At 34.4% G+C, this 14,688-nt stretch overlaps 1 protein-coding gene across 1 annotated transcript in view; it reads right to left on the reverse strand.

Moving 5' to 3' along the window:
* Window positions 1-5,520: 5,520 nt before the first annotated feature.
* LOC108738341 (protein apterous-like) overlaps window positions 5,521-14,688 on the reverse strand; it is a 205,591-nt gene continuing 196,423 nt past the window's right edge. The window contains exon 5 of the mRNA XM_025979349.1: window positions 5,521-6,275. Coding sequence (XP_025835134.1) covers window positions 6,069-6,275 — 207 coding nt within the window. The 3' untranslated portion in view covers window positions 5,521-6,068. The remainder of the gene's footprint in view (window positions 6,276-14,688) is intronic.

The following is a 14,688-nucleotide window of genomic DNA, read 5'->3' on the forward strand; positions in this document are numbered from 1 at the left end:
ATATATAGATATAGATATAGATTGTTTCAAAGATCATTTAATACCCACATGTCCTAGGAAATATATACATCTCCTATGAATTGTATGAAATTCCGATATTGTACTAGGAAATGAATAATAAAATCAAAAGGAATTACTGTAACATAGCGAAGGGGCATTAAGTAAACTTCAATCTGTCATAAAACTACCTAACCAAACAATTATATGTTAGAGTAATGTCTTCGAGGAGTATTCATCATTATGATTGGATGACGCAATGCCCTCCCCTCGCTCCGCTATCCCCGCGACCCATTGACATCTTGGATTTAATACATTTCCGATTGCTATTTAGGAAGTGTATACATTTCCTAGGAAATGTGTCTAATATAATTTATTTCATACATTTCCGGGCGATTATAGGAATTTATATACATTTCCTAGGAATTTTGTACAATGACGGATTACACACATTTCCATTGACGTATCTACAGAATTTCTTTGATTGTAAAATAATCAATGTACAGATCCGATGTGATAGTAAAATATTAATATGCTGCAAGCTGCAAGCCCATTATCGAGCAACTCTCAGTTCCAAGCAAAAAGTCCTTGTGAAACATCTCACTGACATGTACTTACTCCTGACACAACCTTATAGACATTATAAAAATTGGCTTGTCTTCAATGTTCGTATTAATACGCAAAAATAAAATACTGGACGACAATTTCAAGTAAATACTTTTAGAAAATACTAACATACACACACATGTACATTGTACAAGTGTATTATCGATCCAACTCCGTGAAATCCCATCATATCTGTGTGTAATTATGAAAAAGCAGGCAGGTGTTCAAGTGGAAGAAATAGTTTATGCGTGCAGCTCCTGTATCAAGTCCGGAACGGTCGGTATAATTTTGCTCATCGACTATTTTTGCAACATCCACATATTTATAACAAACTCGTTAACCCGAAGATACTGATATTATTTACAGTACATTCGTCCTTAATGATCTGTTTCCTGCGGCTTCGGGCTGCGACAAACGCATCAAAAAAATGTGAGAACAGAAGCAATCCATCATCGTCTGTCAAAATTTCAACCTTCGTCCGATGATCACCGATTTAGCGCTGAAAAATTGAAAACGTGTCCGTCGTATATAAATATGAGAATCTGGGTACCTGTAGGGATTTACAAAACACGTGTAGAAGTTCCATCTGTAAAGCATTTTTTCGTTTTTTCTTTTTTAATTAACAATAGAATCTGTGCTTAGTACTAAAGAACTCGTGCCCAAAAATATTGTATACATGGTACATAGGAGTACTGGTAGATAGAATAATATTGAAATTTAATATTATCTAATCATGATAAAGGTCGTTAGTCCTAAGACTGGTTGGACATGCACCTCCACTCCTTTCTATCCTGAGCTAATCTTCGCATTTCCCTACAACTAGAAGATCCCACATTCTAAACTATTTGCTATCAGTAATTTAATTAGGTATACCTCTACCCCTGCTAACCCCCGTTTTTGCTTCTAACATGTCTCCGACTGGACCTGAGAAGGTGTCCTAACAACCTGTCTCGCCTATTTCTTATTGACTTCCATAAAGTCCTCTATTCCATTCTTTCTAAAATTTCTTCATTTCTAGCCTTCCCTATCCACGATATTCTCATCATTCGCCTGTAACACCACATTTCAAACGCTTCTAATGTTTTCTTTTCCGCAGCGCCCATCGTTCATGTTTCGCACCCGTACAGCGCCGCGCTCCAAACATACACCTTTAACAATCTTTTCCGAATTTCTAAATCCACCAAAAGTGATTTCTTTTTAATGAAGGCGACTTGACCCTGCGCTATCCCTACTACTCCTTCCGTCCTGAATTATATGACTTCCTAGATACTTAAAATCAGCCATTTCTTCTAATTTTTCGTCTCCTATCTTTATATTTGCTATTTCCCTACTTTATATTCCCTTGCATATCAGTATTTTTGGTTTACTTTTATTTATTTTCATACATACTGTTTTATCAGTACCGTGTCCATTTTAGTTAAAGCAATCTAACTACTAATATAGAAATTTTAACTATTTCAACTGAAGTAATAAGAAAAAGATTATCTATATGATGATACCAAAGCTATATCGTAGCTTTTGCTAAAAATAGATTTGAGACACTTGAATTCTTATTTTAACAATGCGTATCTATATATGATACAAAAAAACTGACTTTAAGGCAACATTGCAAATCTTTAAAATCTTTAACTGTCACTAATGGTTAGACTAGACTGGGTTAGTTTGAGTCACAAATAAGTAGTAGTAAAACCCGTGGACGCAATTGTTTTTTACTAGTGTTTGATTTATGACAAATTTAATAGCTTACAACAAAAATACATTGAACTGATTCTAATACAAGATGGTGTCTAAGATAACTTTTATATTCTATTAAAGGTGGATTGACTTGATCATATTCTTTCCAAGCTTATGATCCAATACTTACCTTTCTCTAATTATAGTTCTCCTATTCGAATATTCACCTGGTTTCTGACTTATTTTTGTAAATTTAAATGATGACCACTGTTAATGAAAAATTTAATACAAAAGAACGGACAGACACACATACGAGTGATCCTATTATTATATATTAGTTTCCGAGATAAGGTTGGGGGGAGGGGGTAGAATGGTCAATTTTCAACTATTTTCTTAAATAATTTTAAAACTATTTATTTTAAAATTGTAAAAAAATTTATTTAAGACCCAGTTCGCAAAACTGTTTTTTTTTTAATTTCCTATTCCCCCCCCCCCACCAAAATGACCCTCATGTTCAATATTAATTTATTTACGTTGTACGTCCGTGTTTGGGTCACAAAAATTCATATTTGTAGTAAGTTTCAACTTAATCAGTTCACTAGATCCAGAGCAAATTGACTGTGCCAGACGGACAGACAGATACACGGTTAATGTTATAAGGGTTCCGTTTGTCATTTTGACTTAGGGAATCCTGAAAAGAAGCACAGCAAATACGAAACTGATATTTATTAATAGGAAGAAACCATCTTATAAAGACAGTATAAATTTACATAATAAAAATATTTCTCGTTTGGTGATGTGAAGTACATAACACATTTAGTGACAACCAGTACGAAATATAAATACGTGTATTGCATAGTTTTACAAAAACCATATTAAAAAAAATTTGAATACATATCAATCTAACAGAAAATTATTTTGTTTTTGTTGCAAATGATAATAATAATAATTTCACAATACGGATGTTATTTTATTTAAAACACCTAAAATTGGACAACCATTTGCTATATTATTGCGTTGACCTTATATTTGTACTTTAATAATTTCTTCTTCTGTTTGCTACACAAGTGAATAAAACTTAACGATGGTTTAATAATGAATTAATAATAATTAAGATTTAGCCGTGATGTCACAGCTAATATTTCATCACCGTGCAAATTTTTAGGGTGTATATATAAAAATCGTGACATGTAAACTAATAACTGGTAGGAACAATACATTTTTTTAGTTTTATAAATTGTCTACTACATTGTAGTAATTTTTGCTGCACCAACTTGGTTGAAAATTGTATATTTACATATATATATGCATCACAGTGTACAGGTAAAATCAAATTGCTCATCAAGGAAAATAGCAGGAAATGTTTAAGAAATAATAATAATAATTTCAAAAATTTGTATCAATATGCCTAAAATATCGTCATTAGAAGCTCATTCTTTTACATAGAGCTACTTCACTGAGCTGAAAATGCTATAATTTCAATTTTAAGAACGTCTAATAGTATACCGTATGCGAAAAAGTGGATCGTCGTATAGAAAATTGTCGCTTCGTACGTGTGTGCATGTCTTCGCACAACTTCCAACAGCCAGGCGGAGGCGTTGGCCGTCTGACTGGTTTTGACGAGAGCAGCATACTAATATCCGCACTTTCGCATACGGTATATTTATTGAAGTGTGATCAGTTTTTTAGTTTGTGTTTATTAATAATAGTGGTTTTGTAATAAACTTTCGACAACATTTATAGACACATTTAAAAAGCGTTTATTCTATTTTGAACAAATTGTATAAAACAGACATTTTGATTATTGTACTTCTTCATAACCATCGGGTAACGCATTTTTATGTGGATTATGAAACAACGAATGATTACCGTCTCCCCATGGAAAAGGCTTAGTTCTTCTACGCATGTATTCGTATTTCAAAAAAGGTTCACGTTCTTCTTCCATTTCTTCCATACTATTTTCGACAAAGCACCCTAGCGCACATAAACAGATAGCTGGTAGGGCCACGAAAATGGCAAGCCTTTTCCACAGTTTATGACTTTCGCCACTACTTCCAGAAATGGCCGAAGGTCCTAGCTGAATATTTTTATCTTTTGTACCGTGCGAAACACTTCTCGTAGCTGTGTATCGTATTTGTCGTAGATACCGATACATAGTGCTTGGTTTTATAATCGTTTCAGTTGAAAAACATTTCAGCTGTCACTTGTCAGAATATGGTCAGAACTAGGATAATAACGACGCCTCCTGAGAATTGTTTTTTATATTCGTATGAAGTTGGTATGATTCATTATAGAAATAACTTTACGATCTATTTTTGATTCAAGCATCAGAAATTTGGTATCACCGAAAACCGTCTGCCGATAAGTGAGCATCGGATTTATTTTTTTTTTTTACTTCCGTTGTATGAAAGTGACAGCCGGTAAAAAGTTACTAAATCATTTATTCTTGAGCGATTTTAAGCCGGTAAGACCCGCTAAGGCTCACCTAAAACAATTGGATTTGGGATTCATAAAAATGAAATTTGATTTTGAAGTTTTTAAAAGATTGTCTTTGTTTTATAGTTTGGATTGTTATGAATAAATAATGATAAAGTTGATGCATTTTACCGAAATTCAGTTCCCTGATAGAATAAGTAATAATCTACAAGAATCAATTCAACGAAGAAAAACTAACGAAGTTATGAAAAATTCAAAAATGAGTCATTCTTGATCAAATCCACCAGCGTCTACTTATTGCTACCCCTGTCAACCACAAGGTCTCTCACCGACTCGAAGTTTGATCTGCCTACCACCACTGTTAACCAGTAAATCTTTCCAAAACACTAGCTTCTTGATCGATTCTTGATAAATCTCTCAAAACTGTCCGTCATTATCAGAACGAAAATTAAGTAACAGTACGACACCCTTAATGACTCGTTGATTTGCTTATTGTAAATGAGAGAAGATTTAATATGATACTAGCTATAATATTCAACACTCAGATTGTCGAGTTATTGAGGGGGCCGCATGCCTTTCATCGCTTCAAAATGTTGATGACAGCAATTCTCATCAATAGCATTATATTTCAAGAATCGCCAGTAGTTTTATACAGAATTAATATTTCATATACGTATGTAATTGTAGTAAAAGGTTATATCAATTGTTATATCAGATAACTAGATGCTCTCACTTTCATTTCAGCAGTGGTGGTAAGTAGACCATGGACAATATGATCAAAAACGACCCATTTTTGAATTTTTTCACTTTTTTTTTTTTTGAGAAATTCTTTGTTTCTTAGAATTATTAATTCTATCAGTAAACTGAATTTCATTATACTTTATTTTATTCTTTTTTCAAGTAACACCTTTACAAAACAATGTGTATTAGGAGATTCAGTAGTTCTTCAATGTTAATGTTGCATGTTTAAAATATTTGTTACTAATTAGAACTTTAACTTACATGATGTCAATTATTTTTGGATGTATGTAAGTATATGCACAGAACTAAAAAGCGCAAACTTTCTGTTGCAACCAAGTTGATGATTCACAAAAATCACATGACGAAATAATTCTGATGAAAAATTCAGTCATTTCTATAGAATAAAATAATTTAGAGTAGCGACACATAGTACTTACTTATACCAATCTTAGTACCAAACGTACGCCTATTTACAAGTGAAACTTATTCGACAAGTACGAGTTCTCTGTACGTAAAAATAAATTAATCGCTAAATAACTAAAATTTACAACTTCACTTTAACGTTTATTCTCGATCAGATTGTTCACGCACTTCGACATTTCAAATCACTAAAGTCACGGGCAATCTAGTGATGAAGGGCTTCCTGATGGAATCATAAATGAAGGGCTAGGGGGCGGTAAGGATTGCAGGCTTCCCGACATCGGACCTGTACCATATATGTCCATATCACTCATGCCTTCTGAACCTGACTTCTCTCCAGATTTACCCTCTTGTTTTAACATCATTCTACGCCACTTGGCTCGGGCATTCTGGAACCATACCTGAAACGAAAACGAAATACAAATTAACAAATTATACTAATTAAACTTAAATAACTAATAATAATAGGCACATGAAAGGACACAAAAAAACTGCTGTTTCCAAGTGATAGAAAATTTTCTTTTCATCTCAATAAAGAAGGACAGTATATTTACTGTCATTCTACGTAAAGTATATGCTTAACCTAAAAAATTAGAAATTTAAGTTTTATTTTGATGATCCTGGTCAAAACTTAAGAGTACATTTATCATATTATTGTATTTTCGAGGATCTTTGACACGTATTTAGGACATCAACGCGAGCGAAGCCGCAGGTAAAACGTAGTAGAGAAATACAGTGGATTTCGGATATAACGACGACGAAAGGACGACTGTAATTTCGCCGTTATATCCGGAAGTCGTTACAGGCAAAGATGAAGAGATACAGACACGTCTATACAGTTTTCACCATTTTTCAAGTTTAAACCGATTTGCGCTTTTTTTTAACAGTATAGCCATATGAATTTATGCTTTAAATTCAAGGGACTTAGACTTAACGTTGCTATAGCAAAATGTCGCTATAACCAAGGTCGTAATAAATGAAATCCACGGTAAATACAAAAACTAATACCTTCCATACATTTTTATTATTACTTTGTACTAATAGGAGGCAGTTTTGATGTAAAAATTATAAATTTCAAAGAATTAATGCGAGATGTACTTTAATAAAGTCGATGTTATGAAAATCGACAAACAGCATTTTGACTGCCCTGTAACTTGCATTTATTATTTCAGAATCTACATTTTCTTTGTACTATCGTACTGCTCCATATCTATTTGTATAGCATGACACATGGTAACAGTCTAGTAAATCAGATAATGTTTTCATGAATACAATAAGTTCCGCATCTCACGCAGATAAAGGTTCATAAGATTTTGAACTAGCTGTAGGTACTTATTCTGTAAAATATAAAAACAGGTCAAAGGATTCAGGTCCTTTTTTCATGAAAAATTTTCTTCATCTATTGAAAACTTTTATGTATCGGTATAAAAGGAAGCATGTGGATCTTCAGTTGTTGGCAGACAAAGAAAAAAGTCTGCTCGTTTCTAACGTTAAAATCAATAAAGGCGAAATCTGCGAGCCGCGTGCACGCCTTTTAAATCCACCCACGTCTTCAAATAAAATAAATCATTCTCCCTTCGAGAATGCGATCCAATTACTTGTTCCGTTCTGAACCCGCTTCCATCCCTTGAGAACTGGTCTCCCTTTGCAACAGGCGCCATTTTGTTGGTGTCGTTTTTCTCGAGAAAAGCCGCTAAGAAAAATCAATTGTAGAACTGGGGGATAAATTCCCCCCCATCCACTACATTCACGTCTTAAATCCGTACATACATATACCGAAGTATGTATACAAAGTGATTGATTAAAGGGATTTGAAAGCCGTAGGCTATAGACTTTAAAATGCAAAAAATGAAACTGAAGCATTTTACCAAACAGTATCTTCCAACACTGCTGCATTTTACGGTGGCAGTATATGATGTAGTATTTGCTTCTGTAGGTCATTTCGATGTTATTCACTCATTACATACTTTTGCTTTATTTATATTCTACAAAGTACCAAAGTACAGGTCTGACGAAAGAAGCTGGCGAGCGGTCGCGCAGGTACTTGCCCATTTATGACCTATTTGGGTAAGTCACTTGGAACCGATACACAAATAAGCTTTCAGTAGGCGTAAATTATAGTATTAATACAGATAGGACAGTAGCGTACTAGAAAATAATGTAAAAACATGACTTACCAAAAAGAAAAAATTAACCTATTACTTTTGTTTTATAGTTAGTTTTCACATTCACTCTCATCATGGAAATCTCTATCACTGTCACCAACATCAACAATTAGTTCTTCTGTTTGTATCTCCATTACCTGCTCACTGATCCCTATTTTTAAATATTTAATCTACGCCCCTGATAGGAATACTGAAGAATGAGGGCTGCAATCTTTATACCTAAAACTGCCTACTTTTGCCATCGCGCATCCACGCCATTTTAAAGTTTCCGCCAGCTTCCAGCGTCATGCCTGTACTACCCTTCAGTATACGAGCTGTGTCAATAAAGTTCCGGGAATTTAGTTATAATTCCTTACCAAACTACGCTGCGGGGGCCGAAGTTATGTTGTAAAGAGTGAACCTTCCTTTACTACCGGTCATCATCATAATGTCATCAGTCCTAAGACTGCTTGGACACGCGTCTCCACTGTTGCCTTTCCTGAGCTAATTTTCGCATTTCTCTAAAACTAAAACATCCCACATCCTTAATTATTTGCGAACCGTAATCTAATCTAGGTCAACCTTTACTCCTCCTAACTGTTATTTCTTCCTCTAATATGTCTTCGAAAATTGGGAAAATATGTATGGAGGCAGAGTCAGTAGTGGGGAAGACGGTGACCAACGAAATCAACGATGTCTAAGTTTAAGGTGAAGAAACTGTTGATGACATGTTTTTTTTCTTTTGGATATGCTATTATCCTCAATCGATTGAGGGCACCCAGTTTTCACTTAAGGAAAGAAAAAGTTTGGATTCTTCATTATAACAAGACGCCTCTATTGATTGTCTGCGAGTATTTGTCTAAAACAGTATTTTCCACGTTGCCGCATCTCCCCTATAGCCCTTTATAACCTTCTCCTCTTCCCAAAAATACAATCTCCCCTTAAATTGCTCATCATGACAGCGTAAAAAAACTGTGAGGATGATTTTAAACTACATAACTTAAAAAAATTTAGAAGAGGGTGGGAAAGGTGGTGGCAACGGTATATAAAGCTATAGGGTGACTACTGAACAAAAATTGATTTACTTGTAAAATATTTACAAATTCCCGGAATATATTTGCTATACTTCATACATGCCTATATAACACCATGAAAGAAATTCTGAAATTTTACGAAAATCGGCAAAAAATATTCATAACACTTAATAATTTATTTTTATATTACAAGGCAAAAAAGGCTTTCACTATGAGTTTGATAAAAATAAACCCTTTGGATTATTTTTATATAGTAGCGTTTATACCATTAATATTTTCAATTTCTGGTAGGTACCATACATAAACGTAAATACCCATGCATCGACAACACATAACATGATGCTTTATGAAATGAATGTATCTACTTTTGTTATCACATTTAAACCACTTCTCGTAAAAATAAATTACCAGCTGAACATGAAAAAGTAAGTCTTTTTGAGAAACTCGGTTTCCACGTAAATAAAATTCATCGTTAAGGTTTCGTAACAAGCAGTAACAAGAACTTTGATGTTTGCCTTTAGGAGTTTTCAAGAAGAAACTCCCCCAGGGTGCAATAAGAGCAAAAACGGGTAGGTTAGCTAGGTAGGTAGGTATATAAAAATCGAAAGCAATTGCAATTAAATGTCGCGCGCGAAACATGGAAGTAAATGTGCGTAGAACAAGTGTCAGAACATAAAGCAGTCGTTTGATGTTAGCGTGTGTGTGTCTTGGGTTCTCGTAAACAGTGGAAATGTAAAATTTTATTATTCAACGAACGGGTCAGCGCCGCCTTTAATGAAACTTGCATGAGACCCGTAGTCGTACTAATCAGGTGAGTAAAACGCCCGGTGCAGCGGCTGTTTTACGCCAAATAAGGCCGCCACTATTAATAACAATAAAATGAACGTGGTGATAATAGTATTACAAGAACCGGATGGCATGGAGCCGTGGAGGAATTTCAAACTACCCATTATCATTTGTTAGTGTTCCAACATGGCCGCGGCAAAAACCCGGCTAGCGGTGAATTAGCAAAATCATCAGCCTCGGTTTCTTCTTTTTTTTCTCTTTTTTCGATCGACCACATTTTATCCGCTATTTGCCATTTCTTGCGAACAACAACTGGTCGATACTTTGGATTCCTTCAACTTATATTGCCGCAGTTAAAGACGTGCGCCATGACAATGATTTGTGCGTGCGTACACAATACCTATACTGTATCTATCTGTCTTTACGTATGTGTTAGGCAGGAATGGACTAGTTTGCGTAATAACTAGTTAATATGCGTTCCGTACATTTTATTTTCACCGCTTGAAACATAATCATGGCGACGTTCCCAACCATAAATAGGTCAACGTTGATGTTTGTAAGTTTTCAGTTTTTTTTACGTCTGTGCGTAATTCCCTACATATCATCTCGTAAGCTAAGGATAAACCAACGGACTTGTATTTTCAAATTAAGTACTCTTGCTGCAGTAAAACTTTTTATCACAACACTGTATACAAAACTACATATATATACCTAACCTTAATCTACACATAACTCGTTTATGTACAGATTTCCAAAATCATTTAATTTGAATATTGAAACCGAAAAAAAAAAAAAAAAAACTTTTGGGTGTTTCATTCCCACCAGCCCATTAATGCTGGTGGGCGGGCAGTCCCTCCGGACTACGCCGGAAGGTAGGGCGGAAGGCCCTCTTCAGCCTGCTTTCAGGAATCATGGGAATGGGTGGGTGGTGGTTCGGGTGAGAAAGTTGAGACGGACGAAATGAAGACAGAAGAGAATGAAAGATTATCTGTGGAGTATTACTGCCTCGGCGTCCTCCCGAATGCTAAGCAATGGTCTAAACCGATACGAGAGCACCTATTCCTCACGAAAGAAACAAATGTAATATTTTTCTAAAATTCTCTTCGGAAAAACTGCCTGTCTCTTCCTTGAACCGTTTTTTACTACTCCTTGTTTTCAAGTTTCAATTTTCTTCACGCGCCTGTACACAAACCGCAAAATCCCAAAGAGAAAGTTAGCAGGTATAATCCCAGACCTTTTAACTGTTTATTTTTCAAAAACAACCAGACAACAGCTACATATATTTTAAATATTTTTGCTAGGAAATCTGAACAGCTTCTGTTCTACCTTTTTCATATTTTTTTTCTTTTATTGATACCCAATTGTTTCACAATTTGAAGGTACTTTCTGGGTTTCAACAAGATTCATTAATTCTACGCTGGTGAGGTACAATTAATTCTGAATCACATGAGCTTTCACATGCGTAAGAGATAGTCCTTATTTCATTCATATAACACAACCAACAATGGAACTCCAGACAAACCGTTAACAGCAACGGTCAATTATTTTAAGAACTAATGTTTCTATTGGGGATGGACTAATATGTAGTTCAGAATTTCTAAATATTGAAATTTAATGTCTATTCTAGGTAGACCACTGATTGCACTTTGCTTTAAATACTGCCTCTGGCAAAAATCCTTGAATTCCTTAAACAGACTTTGTACTAAAACGTTATCAGCAAGAACTTATCAAAGTGAGATTGTAATTTCCCGGGTTCGATTCCCGACGAGGGTGTGACAACAGCAACAGTTTTTTCTCATTATTTTGAAATAGCGAGCAAGAGAAGTAGAGGGTTGAATATCAAGTTAGATTGTTATAAACATGATTAGATTTTAACTTCTATCAAATTAATGAATATAATGAACTTACTTCAAAATATTTCATATATGTATATATATATAATATNAATGAGGGCCGATACTACGTCATAGTAGAGCAATAAAAATGGCCGGGGATAGCGGGAAGAACTAGTATAGGTAAATAAAATTAATTATTATTAAAGCTCGTAACTCAATGGAGTTTAAAAATCAAAACTGTTTAATTTGTACCTTAGAAATCACGAAATATATGATAGTTGTATAGTTGGTATAAATTAATCTTTGTTTTTTGACGCAAACATGTTTTTACTGCTTAAATTTGAAAGTAAATACGAAAACATAACACACCCAACTGCAAATACCCAATAAAATAATTAAGTTACCTAATTTGTTGTATATATAATGTATGTTTTAAGTTTATTCTTCTTTTAGTTCAAAATATAAAAACATATGTATGTATGTACGTATATATATATAATATGTACAATGTTTTGACTATTCGCTAACCTAGTAGGCGTCTTTCGTCATCAAAGCCGCTGTCACCTCTCACATTTTAGTGGTTAAAGCATTAGGGTGTAAAACAACCGGGTTCGATTCCCGGCGAGAGTAACAGCAGCAACAATTTTTTCTTATTATGTTGAGATAACTTGTAGAGAGTTGAATATTAATTCACTCTAATATTTAAAAACTGATCAGTAATTTATAGTCAGACATCGTACTGATACATTTGCAGCACGAACTAAGGTTGTAATTTATGATTTTACTTTTGTAAAGTACCTGAACTACTTGAACAGACATCGTACCAAAGCATTTTCAGCAAGAACTTATCAAAGTAAGGTTGTAATTTATAATTTCACGCGGTAGCAGTATTAACGCAAAACGATTCGCTAATTTAAGAGGCGGGTTTCACTAGTTCAAAATAACTCTTCTATAAACGCACTGTTTGTCATATAAATGAGTCGTGCACGTTCCAGTCGACATGATTAATTATTTCCGAGAGAGGGTAGTTTTTTCAAAGAGACGATTCCAAGTATCTCTGAGCTATACCGTTGTTCCATCGCGCCTGCTTTGATACACTGCACGTCTTTAATTTAAAGGAACACACTTGAAGGACATGGGAATTAATTAATTACTTTGTTTTCTTAGAAGTTTTCAGCGCGACGGTGGTTATGAAATAAGCACACGATTGTAAAATTTTTATTATTACATGTGGTTGGGCCAAACCAAAAATAAGTGCAACAAAAAAAAAACTGTGAATTATACCGCTCTCGGAAATTTACAAGGTGTAGCAATAAAATATTGAGATTGCGGTGGTGGATCTTACCATACAGGTATTACATGATAACTTTAAAGTATTCCATTTTTTTATTAGATTACTTCTCTGCTAGTACCAATATCTCCAAAAGTTTCGGCCACCTGTTCATCTTTTGAAATATTTTTTGTAAATATCTTCTGAATTTTTGAAATTTATAATAAGTGATGTAGAACAAAAAGACCGGTACGCAAGGAAAGAAAAAGTAGAGAAAGCGCAAATATAAATATAGAAGGAGAAAACTTAGAAGAAGAGACTTATTTTCGATACCTATCTAGGAAGTCAGATAACTCAGAATGGAAGGAGCACACGAGATATAAAACGGAGTATAGCCTATAGCGCAGGGTCGAGTCGCCTTCAACAAAATGAATTCACTTCTATGCTCGCCAGCTGTTAATTTGGAAGTTGGAAAAAGATTGTAAATGGTGTGTGTTTAGAGTTCGACGCTGTACGGGTGCGAAACATGGACGGTGGGAGCAGTGGAAGAGATAAGGTTAGAAGGCTACCGTGGATAGAGAAGGTTAGAAATGAGGAGGTATTAGAAAGAGTATGCGAACAGAATAGTATGGAAGATACTAAGAAATAGACGAGATATAGATTGATAGGACACCTTCTTAAGCATGCAGGACTTGTTAGAGACATATTAGAAGCAGAAGTGACAGTTAGGAGGAGTAGATGTATACCTAAATTAGATTACTGTTCACAAATAGTTAAGATTAAGTTTAGGGAAATGCGAAAATTAGCTCAGGATAGGAGTTGCGCGGCCAACCAGTTTTAGGACTGGCGACTTTATGATGATATAGTGGGAATCCTGCCCACCACATCACGTCTGATTACAACATTATATCTTATGTGTTCCTACCAACATATGATATAGTAGTAGTATGTTTACGTGGTTAAGAGCAGGTATGATTAAAATTACTCATTAATTATCAATCTGAATAATTAGCAAAACCATTGATTTAGTTAACCAATATTATTATTTATTATCTATATTTATATGGTATCAATATTAAATGAAGAAAAAGAAACAATGACATTGATTATGTATTTGCTAATATGGTCATTCACTCTTACTGGCATTTTACAAGGGTAACTTGATTCTGAGTAGGTATATAATTTAAAAATGCGTTTATGAAACATACTTAGGCATATATTAATTGCATGTTATATTTATCAGGGAATGAACAATCTTGTTTTATTGAAGTATTGTTTTACGCAGAATAAGTTCATAGAATTACTTAAAAGCTAACGTAATTCCATTTCCTAATCGCTATAAATTCAGTTATTTTCAACTAGAGGGTTGAGTTGAAATGAGTCTTCAATGATTATAAACAATAGAAGTCTACAATACTAATAAATATCGGTTATCAAAACCTAATATACCATCAAGCAACAGAAATTGTAACGGTTTGGTCATACTGATGTATTCTTGTTCACTAAGGTATAATTTAATATGGTAATTAATAAATAATATAAATTAGGGTAAACAACATATCCCAATATAATCCTAAAAACTCATTTCTGTTAGGTAGGTTTTTGACGTGACAACGTCTTATAATTCGATGGAGCCGGCTGCACGCACGAAAAAACATGACTCATGCGGCGTTACCTCGCTCTGAGGCGTTCCATTTAAGGCTTGAAGTGCAAGCGAGAGCGCGGAACGAGCGACAAAGAGGCAC

This window comes from Agrilus planipennis, unplaced genomic scaffold (assembly GCF_000699045.2).
Source record: "Agrilus planipennis isolate EAB-ADULT unplaced genomic scaffold, Apla_2.0 scaffold131, whole genome shotgun sequence".
Classification (NCBI taxonomy): domain Eukaryota; kingdom Metazoa; phylum Arthropoda; class Insecta; order Coleoptera; family Buprestidae; genus Agrilus; species Agrilus planipennis.